Below are 21,968 nucleotides of genomic sequence, written 5' to 3'. Positions count from 1 at the left end.
CATCAACACCAAAAACCTTTTCAATCTAGTAAACAATCTCTATGACACACAGGCCGTTTCCCATTCTACCTCAGACTCCCCCCCATCTGCGGATACGCTGGCGGAATTCTTTAACAACAAAATCAACAATTTTGAGATCCAAACTGCCAGTCTCCTCATCCAATCATTTGAACTACCCAGTGGCGGAATACAAAGACGGTCCTAGGGTAAACATGTCCTGGAATAAATTCATCATTCCTACTTGGGGTCAATTCTGCAAACTTTACACGAAATACGCCGATTCTTACTGCAGACTAGACTGTTGCCCACCAAACGTTATGAAAACTGCCCCTGTCACCTTCAAAGCAAAGTTATATAACTGGCTTTCTTCTCTATTACTGACCGGTACATTTCTCGAGGATTTAGGTCAGATTCTGATCACCCCGATCATAAAAAATCTGAAAGAATCATACAAGCTGACATCAAACTACAGACCAATTGCAAGCATCACCTTATTTATAAAGCTGATGGAAGGCCTAGTCAACCAGAACTTAGTAATGTATTTGGACAATTTCAGCTTTTTGCAAGAGAATCAGTCAGGTTTCCGTTCAGGCTTTAGCACTGAAACAGTTATAGCCTCACTACTAGATCTCCTACATAATTTATTCAGCCAAGGATCTAGTGCACTAGTCCTACAACTAGATCTAAGACTTAGTTGATCACAACATTCTAATTGACTGCCTGGAGTCAATTGAACTTTCTGGTAAAGTGTTAAACTGGTTCCAGGGTTTTGTGAGCAAACGATCTTACCAAGTCTACAGTGATAATAAACAATCTCGCAGATGGACAAACACTTGTGGGGTCCCGCAGAGTTCCCCTCTATTCCCTACCCTGTTTAACATCTAACTTGCCCCATTAGGGAATCTATCGCAAAACTTAAAAGTCAAATTCTACATCTACGCAGATGACATCACTATAGTTCTTCCCCTCACAAGCCTCACTTCAGAGACAACGAATCACCTAGCATTTGTACTAAAACAAATTGAATTATGGATGACAGAATTGAAACTGAAACTCAACTCAGACAAAACCAAATTTTTTCTCTCAGGCCCTAACGATAAAATCAAAGATTCAAAAATTTCCTTGAATGGTCAGGACTAGAGAATGACACGGGGAAAAAATCTGTCCCCGTCACCGCCCCCGGCCCACCATCCTCTGCACCGCCCCGTCACCGCCGTTCCCTTCACCACCCCGTCACCGCCATTTCTTTCACCGCCCCGTCACCACCACTGCCATCCCATTCACCGCCCCGTCACTGTCCCCGCTGCATCCATATAAGCCTTAGTACTGTAATATTTAGCTTATTCCTTTCTTATAAATCAAAGTTCCTGCTGCTGAACTAGAGAAAGAGATGTTCAGCTGGCAGGGCTTTGTTTATAAATTTTTATCAACACAACTAATATACTATTTTATTCTAAAGCAAAAAATAAATAAATAAATATAAAGCACAGTTACTTACCGTAACAGGTGTTATCCAGGGACAGCAGGCAGATATTCTTAACGCATGGGTGACATCACCGACGGAGCCCCGGTACGGACCTTTTTAACTAGAAAGTTCTAGTTGGCCGCACCGCGCATGCGCGAGTGCCTTCCCGCCCGACGGAGGAGAGCGTGGTCCCCAGTTAAGATAAGCCAGCTAAGAAGCCAACCCGGGGAGGAGGGTGGGACGTAAGAATATCTGCCTGCTGTCCCTGGATAACACCTGTTATGGTAAGTAACTGTGCTTTATCCCAGGACAAGCAGGCAGCATATTCTTAACGCATGGGTGACCTCCAAGCTAACAGAGAGGGAGGAGGGATGGTTGGCCATTAGGAAAATAAATTTTGTAACACAGATTGGCCGAAGTGTCCATCCTGTCTGGAGAAGGCATCCAGACAGTAGTGAGTAGTGAATGTGTGAACTGAGGACCAAGTGGCAGCCTTGCAGATTTCCTCGATGGGCGTGGAACGGAGGAAAGTCACAGAAGCAGCCATAGCTCTGACCCTGTGGGCCGTGACAGCACCTTCCAGTGAGAGACCGGCCTGAGCATAACAGAACGCAATACAGGCAGCAAGCCAGTTGGAAAGCGTCCGTTTAGAGACAGGACGACCTAGACGGTTAGGATCGAAGGTCAGAAAGAGCTGAGGGGACGAGCGGTGAGCCCTGGTACGGTCAAGGTAGTATGCAAGGGCACGCTTACAATCCAGCGTGTGCAACGCCTGTTCCCCAGGATGAGAATGGGGTTTAGGGAAAAAGACAGGCAACACAATGGACTGGTTGAGGTGAAAAACCGAGACCACCTTGGGAAGGAATTTAGGATGGGTACGCAGAACCACCTTATCATGGTGAAAAACAGTGAACGGTGGATCGGCGACCAGTGCATGCATCTCACTAACCCTCCTGGCAGAGGTGATGGCAATGAGGAAAAGCACCTTCCATGTTAGAAGTTTGAGCGAAGTTGTGGCAAGAGGCTCAAAAGGGGGTTTCATGAGGGCTGATAAAACCACATTCAGGTCCCAGACAACAGGAGGAGGCTTCAGAGGTGGTTTGACATTGAAGAGGCCTCTCATGAACCGGGAAACCAGTGGATGAGCCGTGAGAGGTTTTCCGAGGATAGGCTCATGAAACGCAGTGATGGCACTGAGGTGGACTCTGATTGAGGTAGACTTGAGGCCAGCGTCGGACAGAGAGAGCAAATAGTCCAGCACAGTTTCCACCGCTAATGAGGTGGTATCGTGATGATGCAGTAGACACCAAGAGGAGAACCTGGTCCACTTCTGATGGTAACATTGGAGGGTGGCCGGTTTCCTGGAGGCATCCAAAATGCGACGGACAGGCTGAGACAGATTCTCTGGAGAGGTCAGCCCGAGAGAAACCAAGCTGTCAGGTGGAGCGAAGACAGATTGGGGTGCAGTAGAGACTGACGTTGCTGCGTAAGTAGAGTAGGAAACACAGGAAGAGGAATGGGCTCCCTGGAGCTGAGCTGAAGCAGGAGGGAGAACCAGTGTTGGCGAGGCCACCGAGGAGCGATTAGAATCATGGTGGCCCTATCCCTGCGGAGTTTGGATAACGTCCGCAACATCAGAGGTAGTGGAGGAAAGGCATAGAGGAACCGATCCGTCCAGTCGAGCAGGAATGCATCTGGGGTCAGACGATAAGAAGAGAAGAGTCTGGAACAGAACTGGGGCAGCTGATGGTTGTGAGGCGCTGCAAAGAGGTCCACCTGCGGAGTGCCCCAGCGAGCAAAGATGGAGTGGAGTGTTGAAGGGTCCAGAGTCCACTCGTGAGGTTGAAGGATGCGGCTGAGATTGTCGGCCAGGGAGTTCTGTTCGCCCTGAATGTAGACAGCCCTGAGGAAGAGGTTGCGGGCCGTGGCCCAGGTCCAGATGCTGAGAGCCTCCTGACAAAGGAGGCGAGATCCGGTGCCTCCTTGCTTGTTTATGTAGTACATGGCGACTTGATTGTCTGTGCACAGGAGAAGAACCTGAGGGCAGAGAAGGTGCTGGAAGGCCTTGAGAGCATAGAACATGGCTCTGAGTTCCAGGAAATTGATGTGATGTTGACGCTCCTGAGGGGTCCAGAGTCCCTGGGTGCGTAGATCTCCCAGGTGAGCTCCCCACGCATAGGGGGAGGCATCCGTGGTTATGATCATGGAGTGAGGGGGTAGATGAAAGAGTAGACCCCTGGAAAGATTTGAGGAGTTCAACCACCATTGAAGAGATTGCCGAAGAGACGATGTCACAGAGATGGGATGAGAAAGAAGATCCGTGGTCTGTGACCATTGGTTGGCAAGAATCCATTGAGGTGTCCTTAGGTGGAGTCGCGCCAGAGGAAGCACATGGACCGTCGAGGCCATGTGGCCCAGGAGGACCATCATCTGTCGGGCAGGAATGGAGTGATGAAGGAGCACCTGACGACAGAGGTGGAGCAGGGTCCATTGACGGTCGGAGGGGAGAAACGCCCTCATTAGTGTGGTGTCGAGAACTGCTCCAATGAACTGAAGTCGCTGTGTGGGAAGCAGATGCGACTTGGGGTAGTTGATCTCGAACCCCAGGAGATGGAGGAAAGAGATGGTGTGATGCGTGGCTTGTAGCACAAGTGTTGACGTAGGTGCTTTCACCAACCAATCGTCCAGGTAGGGGAACACCTGGAGGTTGTGAGACCTGAGGAAGGCCGCCACCACAATAAGGCACTTGGTGAACACCCTGGGCGATGAAGCGAGGCCAAAAGGTAGCACTTTGTACTGATAGTGACGGTGCTGTATCTGAAACCGTAGGTAGCAACGTGAAGTCAGATTGATTGGGATGTGAGTGTAGGCCTCTTTGAGGTCCAGGGAACATAGCCAGTCGTGTTGAGAGAGAAGAGGGTAAAGCGTGGCAAGGGAGAGCATTCTGAACTTCTCCTTGACCAGACACTTGTTGAGGTCCCTGAGATCGAGGATGGGACGAAGGTCTCCTGTCTTCTTGGGAACCAAGAAGTAGCGGGAGTAGAATCCCTGACCCCTTTGGTCCGGAGGCACCTCTTCAATGGCATTGAGAAGAAGGAGGGATTGGACCACCCTCAGGAGGAGGGGGGTTTGGGAGGAGTGAGAAGCAGACTCAACGGGAGGATTGTCTGGTGGAAGAGTCTGGAAGTTGAGAGAGTAGCCGTGGCGAATGATGTGGAGGACCCATTGGTCTGATGTGATGACCTCCCAACGGCTGAGGAAGATTTGGAGGCGACCTCCGATAGGCTGAGGAAGAGGCAATGATGATGGGAGACTGGCTATGCCCTGGAGGAAAAAGTCAAAAGGGCTGAGATGGTTTTGACGGAGGGAGAGGCTTGGCAGGTTGGTGAGACTGTGAGCGAGCCTGAGATTGATGCTGTTGACGAGGTCGGCGGGGCTGCTGTTGAGGCGGGTTGAGAGGTCTGGCCGAGAACCTGCGCTGGTATGAAGACTGCTGTCTGTAGGTGCGAGCAGGTGGAGTCTTCTTTTTAGGTTTAATCAGAGTGTCCCACCTGGTCTCATGTGCTGAGAGTTTCTGGGTTGTTGAGTCCAGGGACTCTCCGAAGAGTTCATCACCCAGACAAGGTGCGTTAGCCAGGCGGTCCTTGTGTTTAATGTCCAGGTCAGAGACTCTCAGCCATGCCAAACGTCTCATGGCCACCGCCATGGCAGATGCGCGAGAGGTCAGCTCAAATGAGTCGTAGATGGAGCGAACCATGAATTTCCTGAGTTGGAGGAGGCTGGAAATATGTTGCTGGAAAAGAGGGACCTTACGTTCAGGAAGGTATTTCTGTAAGGAGGAGAGCTGTTGCACCAGATGCTTCATGTAGAAGGAGAAGTGGAAGGTGTAGTTGTTGGCTCTATTGGCTAACATGGCATTTTGGAAAAGGCGCTTACCAAATTTATCCATGGTCTTTCCCTCTATGCCAGGAGGGGTGGAGGCATATACACTGGAACCCTGAGATTTTTTCAAAGTAGATTCCACCAGGAGGGACTCGTGGGGCAATTGAGGTTTATCAAACCCTGGGATTGGAATAACCCGGTACAAGCTATCCAATTTACGAGGGGCTCCAGGAATCGTGAGGGGAGCTTCCCAGTTTTTATAGAAAGTTTCCCGTAAGATGTCGTGGACGGGCAACTTCAGAAATTCTTTGGGAGGTTGCTCAAAGTCTAGGGCATCGAGGAAAGCCTGAGACTTTTTAGAGTCGGACTCTAAGGGAATGGAAAGAGCTGCTGACATCTCCCTAAGGAATTTGGAGAAAGAGGATTGCTCTGGTTTGGAGAGGGTGTCGGTCATGGAGGGTTCTTCGTCGGTTGACGAAGCGTCCTCCTCAGTACCGTGAGGGGAGTCTTCCCACAAATCTGGGTCCCTAACGTCGGGGTGCGTACGTTTGGACATCGGTGTGGAGGGCTCGGCATGGCGGGTCTTTGAAAGAGATTTGCCTGAGCGCACCGAGGCGGTACCGGGTGAGGAAGACCGATGTCGTTCCTGGGACCGGACAGGGTCGGCAGCAGCACGGGTATGTATTGTAGGTGTTTCTGCCAAGAGCACCGGCATGGAAGTATTAATCGGTACCGAGGGGATCGACACCGATGGGACAGTGTGAGGCTCGGACCGGTCCCGTACCGGAAGGTGCGGTGCCAGCAACAGTTGTTGGAGCTGTTGTTGCAGCTGTTCCTGTAACTGTGTTTGGAGTATGGCCGTGATGCGGTCGTCCAGGGGAGGCACCGGTACCGCTTTTTTCTTCTTCTGTACCATAGGTGCCGCTCTACGCTCCGGTGATGAGGAGGCCGATGATGAGGCACTCACCGAGATCGGAGTGGAGCGTTTGCGGGGCCGGTGCGGTGCCGGGAGGGCCGGTGTCGCAACCGTGGCAGGAGGGCGCTCAAGGGAAGTGGGAGGCTTCTTAGCCGGCTTACCTGGGCCCAACGACCCCGAGGAAGGGTCCGGTGGTGTTGATGTCGTCGGTGCCGACTTTTGTGGTGCCGTCGACGTCGCAGCCGGTTCCATGGCAGATCCGGTACCAAACAAAATATTTTGCTGGATCTGCCAATTTTTCAAAGTACGCTTTTTAAGCGTAGCACAGCGGGTGCAGGTGTCAGCCCGATGCTCTGGACCCAAGCACTGGAGGTACCAATTGTGTGGGTCAGTGAGGGAGATCGGGCGTGCACACCGCTGGCACTTCTTAAAACCCAGTTGAGGGGGCATGAATGGAAACACGGCCTCTGCAAAATCGAACCCGGAGGCCTGTATGGTGGCAACAGGCCCCGCCGGGGCCGGCCTGAAAAAATAAGGAAAACTCGACGAGTTTTTTTTTTTTGAAAACAAAAATAAAGGGAATCCGATAAGAAAAAAGGAAAAAAAGTGAAAAAATACGCGAGCGGGAAGGCAAAAATTAATTTTTCAACGACCATTGAAAACACATGCGTCTTCTTCGCTCCACGGAAACGAAGAAACTGGGGACCACGCTCTCCTCCGTCGGGCGGGAAGGCACTCGCGCATGCGCGGTGCGGCCAACTAGAACTTTCTAGTTAAAAAGGTCCATACCGGGGCTCCGTCGGTGACATCACCCATGTGTTAAGAATATGCTGCCTGCTTGTCCTGGGATAATTTTTTTTTCTACCTTTGTTGTCTGGTTTCTGCTTTCCACATCTTCTCATTCAATTCCTTCCATCCACTGTGTGTCTTCTCTCTACGTCTTCCATTTGCTGTTACTGTGCCTCTCCCTTCACCCCCCCCCCAATTGGTCTAGCACCCATCTTCTTCCCTCCGCTCTCCCATAGTCTGGCATCTGTCTTCTTCTCACTCTGTCTTCCACCTTTCCCTTGGGGGTCTGTTCCTCTCCACCCTCCTTCAATGTCTGTCCTATTCCTTTCCACCACCACCCTTCCCTCCCTCCTTTACCATCTGTTCCTTTCTACTACCCTTCAGCTCCTCTCGCATGGCCTATCTATCTACCTTCCTCCCTCTTATTTTCATGGCACGTTACAATGTAATTTGTGCAAGCCACTGGAGCCTGCGAGCTCGGTCCCTGTCCCATCCCCACAAACCATCTCGCTTCTGTGCTCCTATTTTCTCCATTTCTAATATCTCCCCTATATATCTGTCATTGCCCCCCCTGTGTCCATATACCATCCCCATGGCATGTCCCCTTTATGTCTCTGTCCCTATGCCCCATGCACATAATTTCCCCTCTTTCTGTTACCTTCCTGTGTCCAGATTTCCCCTATCTTCCTCTTCCATACCAGTGTGTCTCTTCTTTTCAACCCCATCTAGCTTTTTTCCCTCTTTCTTCCCTCCCCCCCCTGCTTCTAGCATCTGGCTCACCTGCCTGTCCTTCCCTTTCTTTCCTGCTGTGGGTTTTTCTTTCCGTCTTCATCCCCTTGGCCCAGAATCCTTTTCCCTTTCACTCCCTCCTTCCAGTTTGAGCCGGGAACACGAGCAATCGCACGGTCCCCGTAGCCACCACCCGTCTGCCCAATCGATCCTACTGTTTAGCCAGCTCTCTCCCTTCTCCTCACCTTAGTTTGTAGGTTTTGTTTTTCGGCGACCTGCACGCTTTCCCAAAGAGCCGCGCACGCGCGGCTGCTCAGTGTTCAATCTTATGCTCTGCTGCAACTTCCTGTTTCCGGTTGCGTCAGAGCAGAAGATTGAAACTGAGCAGCAGCGGGTGCGCGGCTCTCTGATAGCGTGCGGGTCGCCAAAAAAGAAAACCTACAAACTAAGGTGAGGAGAAGGGAGAGAGCTGGCTAAACATTAGGATCGATTGGGCAGGCGGGTGTGGGCTGCAGGGACTGCACGATCCTTCATGCCTCACTGCGGGGACAAGACCATTCACCGCCCCACGGGGCGGTGAATGGCTTTGTCCCCGTCGCTACAGCGACTGCTAGTTTTCATTCCCCGTTTCGGCGGGTCACCCGCGGCTAAATGCGGTGGCCGCGGGTAAACCGCCACCGTGTCATTCTCTAGTCAGGACTTCCCTATTGTCGATTCCTTAAAAATCCTGAGAGTGACTCTTTACCGTTACCTTACTTTAGACACTCACACGGATTTACTGACTAGATAATGCTTCTCGACATTATGGAAACTAAGAACCATCAGAAAATACTTTGATGCAGCATCATTCTGTTTACTGGTCCAGTCTTCTATTCTAAGCATGCTGGACTATTGCAACATTATCTATTTGGGAACGTTCAAGAAAACCCTTCAAAGACTCCGAATTATTCAAAATTTGGCAGTATGCCCGATTTTCGGTTTAAAAAAAATGGGAACACATAAGTCCCTACTATCAAAAACTCCATTGGCTGCCCCCTCGAAGCAAGAATTTTGTTTAAATTTTCTTGTCTCTGCTTCAAATCAATCTTTGGTTTGGCCCCTATGTACCTGGTTTCCACTTTAATCTGGGTTATACTACCAGGCCCACATGTAGAATCCACATATTTTCCCACCCAACAAAAAAGGCCTGCTGTTACACAAGATTCCTGGACAGAACTCTAGCTTTCCAGACAGGCAAACTGAACGATTGGCTGGGAAACATTATCACCCACTCCTCATCCTATTTTAGTTTTAGAAAATTAGTAAAAACGAAACTGTTCAACCGATCTGTTACCTAAGAATTTGTCCGTTCATTACCCCTCTCCTTTTCTGTTCATCACCTCTCCTACTCTGTACTACTATGATATTCACTGCTTCTACACTGTAACATTGCCGCCGATTGTCCAGCTTTCTTGCATTTGCATTCTTTGTACTTGTATTCATTGATTCTACATTGTAACTATATCGCTGATTGTCCAGCTCTTCTTACTGTAAACCGCCTAGAGCTACCATGGCTTTGGCGGTATATAAGAAATAAATTATTATTATTATTATTAGATAGGTGTGCCTTTTTAGACAAGCAGGCAATCTCTCCATGGCCGCAAGCCATATGCAGAAGGAATTCACTCCGGATTCTTTCTGTGTCACTTCTCCTTCAATGGAAGCTCTACTGCCACCTGCAGTTAGTACCCAAGCAAACAAGAGCTCCATCGGAAGTAAGTGAAGGACAAAAAGGGAAATTTCCCAAACAAATAATTGTTCTGCTCAAACCTAACAACACTTGAACACTCCATAAACAAGTAACAGCCAACAGAAGCATCAAAAGGAGCTCAGGTAGTACCCCTGTAGATGCTAAAACATTATATCTTCAGGACCCAAAGGGATGACGGACATCCAAGATACAACTTGGAGAAGCATAAACAGAACGAGAAAGCAGGCAGGTACAGGAAGGACAGGGCCGGACTCTAGAATGACGCACCTATCTACTGGGAAAGATATTATCAAGGTAAGGACATAATCTCCTTTTCCAGTGCAATAGGTATGACATTCTAGACAAGTGGAGCATACAAAAGCAGTCCCAGGAATCTAGGGTGGGCTGACTGTGCTGGCCCTCAACATAGAAGAACCAAAGGCAGAGTTCTCTCTTGCTGCCACATCCACCTTCTTAAACTTTGCAAATGTGTGTAGAATAGATAAAGTTGCCACTCTACAAATCTGCTCTGTCCTAGCTTCCATGCACAACGAAGCTACACTTCTAGTTGAATGTGCCTTAACAGCAACAGGGGGCTAACAAAATGGCCTTATGTATCCATCTGGAGGATCATGGCCTTGGAAGCAGACATGCCATGCTTAGATGAAAGTCAGCACAAACAGAACATACGGGATTCCAGACAGATATGCAAACCTGGTGCCACATCCAATTAACATAGGACACTGCTATCGCACATTGTCAGAGAACACTCTGACTGCTTGACTTTGAGAGTTTTCTGCAACTTCACCAGAGCTGTTTATTTCAGTGTATGCAGTCCTTTTGGATGGGCCCACCAGGGGGCTGTGACTCTTCTGGCGGTCCCTCCGTCACCCACCCAGCCCAATGACTCATTGCGGGCCCTTCATCTGGTTCCAGTGGGCGCTGGTTGCATCTCGGAAGAAGTGGGTTTTTCAGCAGACACTGTAGAGGCTGCTCAACCTTATCAGGGCGGTAATAGGGAAAATCATGTAAACGCCCCCGAGCGAGCAGATGGATGAGCATGGTCTTCAGGAAGATGGGGCACGTCAGTCAAGGTTTGAACCAACTTGTCCAGATCCTCATCAAACAAGACCACTTTTTCCCCTGAAAAGTGCTCATTGCTCCATACCCAACCTAACAAAAAAAGGGCCGGTTAGCAGAAAAATACAGTAAATTACATTAAATTTAAAGGGAAAGCAACCTTTCAGACTAGTACTGCCTCAGGCTCTCAAAGCAGTATGCCTTACTTTAATTTGGTATAATTAGGTTTACAAGATTTTTTGCTCAGAATCATGGAGGGGAAACTGGGGAAAACCCCAGAAAAACCACCTCACCGCCCAATCATCGCATGTAAAGTAGACAAAAGATTATATCATGTCATAAAAATTATAAAATATTTTTATATATAGAAGGCCACTAGGGCTGAACAAATTGTTTAAATGGCATACGTCAAAGCATGTTTAAAGAAACTCAGCAAACTTAATTTTCAGCTTGCAGGTTCCGACGTGCACGTTTCGTTTCTGCCTCAGGGAACCAATGAAGATGTGTAGAAAAACACTCATGCGATGGGCATTAAAGATTCTGCAAGACACCAGGATGTAAAAACAGAAATTATTTTCTTCTTTTCCGCATGTCTCTGGCAATATCAGGAAATATATTTAATTTCAAGTTCAAGAACAATTTTTCACAATTCCTCTAGCTCTTGCCGGTGCAAGCAACAGCTCCAACCTGCTACTTGTGCCAACGCTCGATCCTGGATCTCTGCAAGCTCAACAGGTGCATACACAAAGTCCAGAAGCACTCTCTGGGTACAGTCTTGGCCCTGTTACAGCCCGAGTATTGGCTAGTATCCCTGGACTTACATGATGCATACACTCACGTGCCCATGCACCTAGCCCACAGGAGGCATCGTCGCTTCTAAAGCCAAGACAGACGCCTCCAATACAAGGTCCTACCCCTTGGACACTCAACGGCTCCAAGAGCATTCACAAAGTGCGTGGCAGTGGCACATCCTTGCCTTCAAGGGGTGTGCGTCCTATCTTATCTCGACAGCTGGCAGCCCCGACAACCACCATAACCCTCCTCCAAGAACTGGGGTTCTTCATCAACTACTTGAAATCCCACCTGATACCTCCCCCAGGGGATATCGTTCATCTGGGCAGTCATCGACACCACACAGACCAAGGCCGTCCTACGGGACTACCAGATCGACGCCATGACATCCCTGGCCCAGTGCATCCCAGCAGCTCATCGTCAGCACGCTCCCTCCTGTGTCTCGGCTGCGATCTTTGTTGTCCAGCACACCAGACTACACATGAGATCCCTGAAAGGGCACCTCAGACGTCACTGGGACCAGTGAACCCAACCTCTGACCACCCAAATACCCATTCGCCAGCCCATAAACAAGACGCTTCACTGGTGAACGGCCCGAGATAACTTAGCAAAAGGGAAACCAGACCACTACGTCACCAGCTGGTGACCACCATGGATGCCTCCAAACATGGAGGGGGGACACACCTTCTCGATCCTCGCACAGGCGTCCTCACTCCATATCTACCTACTGGAGCTCAGGGCCATAGGGAATGCCCTCGAACAATGGGTGACAGGTAGGGCAGTGCTCACCCAAACAGAAAACCAGGTGGCCATGCACTATATCAACAAGCAGGGAGGGACAGGGTCAGCCTCGCTATGCAAGGAAGCTTGCCGCATGTGGGAGTTCACCAACTCCATTCAATGCCCCATCCAGGCAACTTACCTCCCGGGGGAGCAGAAGGACCTGGCAGAAAGCCTCAGCCACCAGCTGGATCCCGAGTGGTGTCTCAACCCAGCGGCGACAAAGAAGATCTTCAGCACCTGGGGCACATCGAGCATCGACCTGTTGGCAACCGAACTGAACTCAAAATACTCGACCTTCTGCGCAAAGAGATCAACCCATCGCATTCTCAGCCCCGACGGTCTGTCTGTGAGTTGGAACCACGGACTCTTATACGCCTACCCGCCATACCCTAAGTCCTGCAGAAGATCCTTCAGGACAGAGCAACGGTGATCATGATTGCCCTGTCCGGGCCCCTGCAACCAAGGTTCCCGTTCCAGCAAGGGATAGCGGTTCACCCACCTCTCCCCCCTCCCGATCAGTGCAGTTCTCATAACACAACGCGAGAACTTTACTCTCCACCACGACCTGCGTTCCTTAGCCCTGACCGCATGAATGATGAGAGGATGAACCTACCACAAGACGTGGAGCATACACTTATGGCAGCCAGAAGACCTTCAACCAGAAAACGCTATGGGATTGAAATGGAGAAGGTTCCACTACCGGTGCACAGACACGCAGTGAGACCCCTACAACTGCCCCATACTGGACATCCTGCAGTACATACTGAGCTTATCTCAGTGGGACCTAAAACCCACTTCCATCAAGGTCCACTTAAGTGCAATCGCAGCATACCACACTGGCCTAGACAACAAACCAGTGTCGAGGCATCCAGTAATCACAAAATTTCATGAAGGGACTGTCCAATCGGCACCCACAAGTCAGACCACCACCGCCCGGATGGGACCTCAACTTGGTGCCGCATCAGCTCACCTCGACCCCTTCAAACCTTTGGGGGAGGCAGATCCCGTATTCCTGGCCAGGAAAACCATGACCATCGTGTCGGCCGACACACTCCTCCGTGAGAACAGGGTGGTACCCAGAACCCACCCCCGATTCTTGCCGAAGGTGGCTTCAGCATGCCTCCCGGCACTTTAAATCTCCCCACAGGGAGGCACACAGCCACCTCAGCAACACCTCCTGGATTGTGTGCGGGCCCTGACTATGCAGCAGATTAGACAAGCCTCAATTGTTCATCTCTTATGACCAAAACAGACCAGGACTTCCAGCCACCAAACGCAGGCGCTCGCACTGGATATACAAGTGCATCCCCTTCACCTATAGAAAAGCGCAGCGTCAACTGCAGGTGGGAGCCCACGCCCACCAGCGCAGAGCCATAGCCACCACAACGGCTCATCTGCACCACACACCAATAGGGGACATCTGCGATGCAGCCACTTGGTCCTCCATGCACACCTTCACCAAGCACTACTGCCTCGCCATAGCATTCCACGCTCCAAATGCATTCGGCCGAGCAGTCTTGGAAGTGGCTCTCCCCTCCCGGGAGGGACAGCAACCACGAGCACAGCCTTGACGAACACTGATCAAGTAGGGTGTTATAAATATCGACAAACACTGATCAAGTAGGGTGTTATAGATATTGATTAAGTAGGTCTTCCAGCACTCCTGTCTAGACTGAATGTGGAATAGGCAAGTATGAATTCTCACATGCAAGTACGAATTGTCACTGTTGACCAGTTGGTTTCTCACTGTTCATTGATTGTCATTGACCAGTTTCGCTGTTCTGTGAGTATTATTGCTCAGTTAACATAGCACTTTATCTAAAACCTTGTTTCCTCAACTTCACCTGCTTCGCCTGATTACCCTGCCCGGCTCGGCCTCCACAGCCAGGCGAAGGATGCACAGAGCACTAAGGCGCAGTCCAGTCGGTACATCCCTCGGTTAGGGAGTCACCCATATGTGGCTGACTCATCCTGCTTGTCCTAGGAGAAAGTGTAGTTACTTACCTGTAACGTAGGTTCTCCGTGGACAGCAGGATAGTCAGCCACACCCACCCGCCTCCCCATACGGCCGACCCGGCCACAGCTAGGAACATCCTGGGGATTAGGGGGAAGCAGGGGGAAATGGGTAGGGCTCGGGCATGCCCAGTGGGGCCAGGGCACTGCACGTGCTCAGAGAGAGAAAAAAAAAAAATCTCTCTGAGCTATTGGAGAGCTTATCCGCAAATTGGGAGCTGTTGGGCCAACACCCATATGTGGCTGACTATCCTGCTGTCCACGGAGAACCTACGTTACAGGTAAGTAACTACACTTTTTAGAACATATGCTCAGAAATATGAAGGCTGTAATACCGCCTCACCACCCAATCATTGCATAGTTCAATACAGTGTCACAATGTTGATATATATATATATCGTTGGATTCCACAATACCGTACAGGTTATGACTTTATCAGGTCATGTATGAAACTCATAATAAAGTTAAACTTAGCTTGAAAAATCACTGGTTCCGACGTGCACGTTTCGGTACTGTGTCAGGGAACCGAAATGCCACTGCTGAGCCCCTTCAACAAATAGGGTAATGAAGACTCATATTGATGGAAGCAGAGGAGGCATAAAGTTAGCACTGTTATTTCATCAATGTGAGTCTTCATTACTCTATTTGTTGAAGGGGTTCAGCAGTGGCATTCGGCTCCCTGACGCAGTACCGAAACATGCACGTCGGAACCAGCGATTTTTCAAGCTAAGTTTAACTTTATTATGAGTTTCATACATGACCTGATAAAGTCATAACCTGTACGGTATTGTGGAATCCAACGATAGATATATATCAACATTGTGACACTGTATTGAACTATGCAATGATTGGGTGGTGAGGCGGTATTACAGCCTTCATGTTTCTGAGCATATGTTCTAAAACCAGCTAACAGTGTTCACTTTTCTTGATTAAGACCATTTGGAGTGACTTTTTGTTTGCACTAGTCCTCTTTAGTCACTCACCTGTTTACATTAGGTGGAGTTGTCTGGCCTCTTTTCGTTCTTTTGCCAATATCGGTGGCAAGGCTTACTGCTGAGGCACATCTAGTGAAAATTTTTTCAGGGAGGTTGGGGAAATAGGGGGAGGACTCGACCCGTTGAGTGTGATACCCCCAAGGTTGGATGGACCCCTGAAAGGATCCCCCAAGCTCAATCCAGCACCACAGATGATGACAAGTAGGCCTAAAAAAAATCCAACAGGCCTACATTAAACCAGGGAAGACTGCACAGCCTTTACACCCCCACCTGCTGGAGACTGAGAGCAGACTGAATGTATATGGGAATGCACAGCCCACTTGCACTACAGTCAAAAGTTTATGTCTCAGTTTTCACATGCTGGTCATGGTGAGCTATTATCCATCAGTGAAGCTGTGCCAGTTTGGAGAAACGCTTAAGAAACTCAAATTATAACCAATAAAGTATCACCAACTGTGAGCTGAGAGGGAAGACCAGCAAAGTACATCTGTTAAGCTCTGTGGAAAATGGTGATCAGTGAGATCCCATGCACCAGAGACAGATGGAAATGCACATGTATGCATGATGCAACACTTTTAAGAAGTTCTACTGAAGCTGGAGAGCTGGTCCTCCACAGGATGACATCATCCACATAAGAAAATAGAGACTCCTGCTTGTCATAAGAGAAGAACATCTAAATGTATCATAAAAATCAAAATACGACAGCTATTAAAATGTAGAAAGTAAAGGTTTGCCTTAACACCCTAGATTTCTAGGTGAAAGCAGTTCAAGACTTTTCCATCCCATAGCATACGGAAGAACAAAACATAAGGCAGACATGAGGTATAGATGAAAACTAGGTGAAATTAAGATACCACTTACTCCACAACTTTTTAAAGTACATATAATAATTACCTGTCCTTGCTAACATCCTTCTTCTCATCAGCTTCCTTCCCCTTGCTTTTATCTTGTTCTGTCAAAAAGTCTGATACAAGTTTCAGTGCGCGTTCTGTGATGGAAACTATTTTCTGGACAGCCTGAAGCTCTTCCTCTGTTGGATAAATGGCTGCATGTTTAGTCATCACATAACGATCATCAGAAGAGTCTGGGCGACGGAGAGGCTGCACAAAGAAGAGCAAAATTAACATTGCCAAAACACAAACGTGAATTTTCTAATCCATGATCATACTTTTGCAACATATGCAAACTTACCGGACTCCATGGATGATGTCACCCATATGTGAGAATATCTGCCTGCTGAACCTGGATAACACCAGGGACAGCAGGCAGATTTTCCCATATGTGATGTCATACACAGAGCCCGGTACGGACAGTGATAAAAGTGTACTTGCATTTAAGTTTTCAGAAACTTTGCGACTACCCGCACAGCGCATGTGCAAGTGCCTTCCCACCTGACATGGCTCGCAGTGCCTCAGTTTTGTATGCAAACTAAGAAGCCAAACAAGAGAGGTGGGAGGGATGCGAGAAAATTTGTATGTTCTCCCTGGATAACACCTGTTATGGTAACTGTGCTTTATCCTAGTACAACAAGGCAGCATATTCTCACATGTGGAACTCACTAGCTTACTGAAATGGAGGGAGAGTTGGCCATTAAGAAGAAAATAAATTCTTTAATACTGCTTGGCCGTAATGACCATCTCGTCTGGAATAGGATTCTAGACAGTAGTGAGATGTGAATGTACGAACTGAGTACCAAGTAGCTGCTTTGCAAATTTAATCAATGGGATTGGAACGTAAGAAAGCTACTGATGCTGCCATAGCTCGGACCTTGTGTGCTATAATGCATCCCTCGAGCTGTATCCCAGCCTCAGCATAGCAAAAGGAAATATAGACTGCTAACCTTGTGGAAATAGTTCTCTTGGTGACAGGTAGTCCCAATCTGCTAGGACCAAAAGAGATGAACAGCCAAGGTGAAGTCCTGTGTATTTAGTAAGTCAAGACACACTTACAGTTCAAAGTGTGTAGAGCTGTTTCTCCAGGATGAGAATGAGGCTTTGGGAAGTAAACTGAAAACACAATGAATTGATTCAGGTGAAAATCTGTGAATACTTTCTTGTAAATCCACACTTTATTCCGGGAACCCGCCCTATACTTGTTGATACGCCGATTGTCTGCCTTTACAAATACTGGTAAGCTGTGTTTCTGTTCAGTTTTTATTAGAGTGCCATCAGAATGGAGATAGCACTCAGTCTGGGGGGGAGGCATCACCAGTTGGGGCGCATTCTGTCAGTGCATTTTGTTTCTACTTCTAGCACTGTTATTGTCATTCAAGTTACTGATGTTTGTTATCCTGATTTGATTATGTTCCCTTGTTGCTGTTTTGCATTTATAATTGTGAACAGAATATACTTACTTGTCTTGGAGTGTTCCCGTATCCCTCTCTCTCTTGTTCTTATCCTCTCCATATGTTTCTGGCTGTTTTCAGACTGACTGGTGAGCATGCAGAGAGGAGGTAAGTAATAACCCATTGGTCCCGAAATAAAGTGTGAATTTACAAGATTAGCAGAAATGGAACCCTGCAGGACAGGAACTGAGCACCGAAACCATGCGGGTTGAGGAAACAGCAACCAGGAAGACCGTCTTGAGCATGAGATGCAGCAGACACCTGCTCTAGAGGCACATACTGAGGGCGAGCAAGAGAGCGAAGAATCAGATTAAGGTTGCAGGTTGGACAGGGAAAGTGCAAGGGAGGCCTGAGCTGCAACGCTTCCTACAACTTTGTAGGAAGAAAAGACTGATGAGCATGCTCAGAGAGGAGGTATTTAAGGGAGAGGAGAAAAAGCCTCTAAACTTTTGAGGCTTCCTACAGACCCTGGCGGGGGGAGGGAAATAATCCACTGGTCCTGGAATAAATTAGGATTGTATCATAAACTCCGCCCTTCAGTCGGGCCATTTCTCCCCAGAAATGGGTCATATCGCCTTGACCCCACTATTGAAAAAATCTGACCTTGACCCTTTCATACCATCCAGCTATCGCCCAATTGCAAATATCCCTCTCCTAACCAAGATGCTAGAGTCCATCATTTCTTCCCAACTCTCATCATACTTAGAGAGATTCTCTATTCTTTTACCCTATCAATATGGCTTTCGTCCTAACTTCAGCACCGAATCCCTACTGTCTTCCCTGATTTCAAGGGTTCAACAACTTCACTCTCGAAACAAGTTCGCTGTCCTCCTACAATTTGACCTTTCCACTGCTTTCGACGTTGTTCACCATGATATTCTTGTTTACCAACTCTCTGAGATAGGTATCAACTCCACAGTCCTAGGTTGGTTCTCTAAATTCCTCCGCTCTCGTTCTTACATTGTTAACATGAATGGCACCTCATCCTCCCCCTGGAAACCAAATTGTGGAGTCCCGCAAGGCTCTCCACTATCCCCTATCCTTTTCAACATCTATATGTCCTCCCTAAAACTCCTCCACCTATCCCTCCTTGAAACAATTTACATTTATGCAGACAACATCCTCGTCCTCCTCGAGACCGATTCGAACCTCACCGACCTGTCTAAGAACATATCCTCTTGTATAATGAACCTACAATCCTGGGCCCACACTGTGCAAATGAAATTGAATTAGTCCAAAACAAGACTTCTTTGGCTCAGTCCAAAACTAGATCACCTACCCACCTCCATCCCACTACCCTCTGGCTCCTCTCTGCAGCTTGAGTTCTCGAGCAAGGTCTTGGGCATCATCATTGATTCCACATTGTCCTTCAATGACCACCTCCAATCTTTGGTAAAAAAATGCTTTTTCAGCCTTCACATGCTGAGGAAAGTTAGATCCTGCTTCCATCAAAAACATTTTACCCTCCTTGTCCAATCCATCATCCTCTCCAGATTGGACTATTGCAACTCTATCTACTTAAGCCTAACTAAGAAAAACTTCCACAGACTCCAACGGATTCAGAATGCCGCGGCCAAGCTCATCTTCGCTAAAAGTAAATTTGACCATGTCTTCCCGCTCCTGGCCAAGCTCCACTGGCTTCCGATAATCGCCAGGGTCCACTATAAATGCGCCTGTTTAACTTTCAAAATCCTATATGGTATCCTCCCTCCCTTTATCCCTCTTTCTTGGAATTCCTCAAACCCTAATACCACCAGATCCTCCCACAAATTAAAACTATCCTTCCCCTCGCTAAAAGGCATTTCCCACACAGGAAAGCTAGGGACCTCCCTCCACTTCAAAATCACTGAGCTCTGGAACAACCTTACCTCCCCTCTTCGGAACTTGAGCTCTCTCCAAGTTTTCTGCAAACATCTGAAAACCTGGCTTTTCTCAAAAAATGTAAGTCTCCCTCCAACTTAGGAATCAAGGAAACTCTTATATCTTTGCATCCCAAGTCCTCTAAATTTTCTTCACACTTCTACCTCTAACCCTCTGTTGTAGTTCCTTCCTATTTCTCCTACTGTAAACCGCGTCGAGCTCTACGAACGTGGAGATGATGCGATATACAAACCTAAGGATTAGATTAGATTAGAAAGGCACTGTGGATCAATTTAGAAAGAGGGAATGGAAAATATATTTACATTGTTGTGATATACAGGTCTCCTTCACAGACGGAAGAAGTGGACAAAAATTTAATAACAGACATTCAGAATATCTTTAAAAAAGAGGAAGTCTTACTAATAGGTGATTTTAACATGCTGGATGTTGATTGGGGTATCCCTATAACAGGGCCTTCTAAAAGTAGGGAGATCCTGGATTTTCTACAAGGAGAACTGTTCCAGTAGTTGGTAAAGAAACCCAAGCAGGATGGGGTCATACTGGATTTAGTGCTTACAAACAGGTAAAGTGTTTCTGATGTTACAGTGGGTGGTCAACTGGCATCCAGTGATCAGCATGGTAGTTTAATATTAAGATGGGTATAGAGAGGGCTCATTCAAAAGTAAAGATTCTACACTTTAAAAAGACTAACTTTGTTCGGATGGGGATTACGTCAAGGAATTGTTGCCTGGATAGTAATGTCTGGAAGGAGTAGAAATACAGTAGGCAAAACTGAAAGAAGTTATTGTAATGGCGACAAGACTTTTAGTGAGACAAGTAAGTAAGAGTTAAAGAAGGCCACTTTGGTTCTCAAAAATAGTAGCTGAGAAGGTAAGGAATAAGAAATTAGCTTTCATAAACTACAAAAGATTGCAGAAAGAGGAAGACAGGCAAAACTATCTGGAAAAGATAAGACATGATGGTCGAGAAGTCAAGAAAGCAAAGAAACAAATGGAAGAAAAAAACAGCTGACACGGTAAAATGGGGAGACAAGACTTTTTTAGATATATCAGTGATAGGAAGGAGTACAAAAGTGGCATTGTGAGACACAAAAGTGAAGGTGATGAATATGTAGAAGCTGATAAAGAAAAGGTTGAATTGTGGGGTTTTGCACCAATCATTCCAATGAATTCTCTTTAAATTGGCCTCATTATAAACATACTTTACTACCACGATCATCGCAAATCAGTCCTTTTGATATCCTTTGACCTAACAGCAGCTTTCGACACAATCAATCATATCATTCTCCTTAACTGTCTTCAAAGCAGTGGAGTCTCTGGCTCTGTACTACACTGGTTCTCTTCCTATCTCACTGATCGAAACTTTAAAGTAAATTTCAATAACTCAACCTCTGTTCCAATTTCACAAAAATTTGGAGTCCCACAGGGCTTTATATTATCCCTGCTACTCTTCAATATTTTTTTAGCCCCTTTACTAACCTTGGCATAATCTATTGGCTTAACTGTCTAAACTTACGATGTCCAACTTCTGCATCCCATCACCCCGACATTACCGGTCCAAGTACCCCTGTGGCACTCCACTGTTTACTCTCTTCCATTGAGAAAAATGACCATTTAACCCTACCCTCTGTTTTCTATTTGATAACCAATTCCTAATCCACAACTGAACTTTGCCAACTATCCCATGACTCTCTATTTTTCTCAGGAGCCTCTCGTGAGAAACTTTATCAAAAGCCTTCTGAAAATCTAGATACACTATATCAACCGGCTCACCTTTATCCACATGTTTATTCACATCTTCAAAGAAGTCAAGCAAATTGGTGAGGCAAGGATCTCCCTCAGCTGAACCCACGCTGACTCTGTCTCATTAAATCATGTTTGTCTATGCGTTCCACAATTTTATTTTTTATAATTGTTTCTACCATTTTGCTTGGCACTAAAGTCAGGCTTGCCGGACTGTAATTTCCCGGATCTCCCCTGGAACCCTTTGTAATAATCGGCATAACAATGACCAATCTCCAATCTTCAGGTACACAGACGATTTTAGCGACAGGTTACAGATCACCTTTACGGACAGCCCCATCCAGTACGATTAAATGATCAGACAATTAAAATTTGTTCGTGATCTCTAGATTAGAGAGCTGCACGGGAACGGGGACGACGGGAATCCCGCGGGACCCGCAGGGAGCCCGCGGGTTCCCCCCTTGGGTCACAGGGATCCCGTGGGGACGCCCCCTAGGGTCGTGGGGACACCTCCAAGGGTCGCGGGATTCCTGCGGGGTTGGGTCGCAGTGCACTCGAGCCGCGAGGCTAGTCTTCTCCTTACCTGCCCTGCCGCAGCACACAGCCGATCGGAAGTTTTCCCGATGTCAGCGCTGACGTCGGAGGGAGGGCTTAAGCAAAGCCCTCCCTTCCTCCGACGTCAGCGCTGACATCGGGAAGACTTCCGGTCGGCTGTGTGCAGCAGGGCAGGTAGGGAGAAGGCAATGGCGTACGAAAGAGGAGGGGGGCAGTCCGCCCCGGGGAGTGTGCACAGCCAGTCAGGTCCCCCGATCGACCGACAACAGGACC

The 21,968-nt window shown here is 47.9% G+C and overlaps 1 protein-coding gene across 3 annotated transcripts in view; it reads right to left on the bottom strand.

Annotated features, from left to right (window-relative positions):
• ZFR (zinc finger RNA binding protein) overlaps nucleotides 1–21,968 on the bottom strand; it is a 339,213-nt gene that overhangs the window by 109,376 nt on the left and 207,869 nt on the right. For all 3 annotated transcript variants that reach the window (XM_033933312.1, XM_033933330.1, XM_033933320.1), the window contains exon 14: nucleotides 16,068–16,273. In XM_033933312.1, coding sequence (XP_033789203.1) covers nucleotides 16,068–16,273 — 206 coding nt within the window. The remainder of the gene's footprint in view (nucleotides 1–16,067; nucleotides 16,274–21,968) is intronic.

Source organism: Geotrypetes seraphini, chromosome 1, assembly GCF_902459505.1.
Source record: "Geotrypetes seraphini chromosome 1, aGeoSer1.1, whole genome shotgun sequence".
NCBI classification, from domain to species: domain Eukaryota; kingdom Metazoa; phylum Chordata; class Amphibia; order Gymnophiona; family Dermophiidae; genus Geotrypetes; species Geotrypetes seraphini.
Note: the sequence above shows the minus strand (reverse complement) of the source record. Positions and strands in the feature narration are given on the sequence as shown.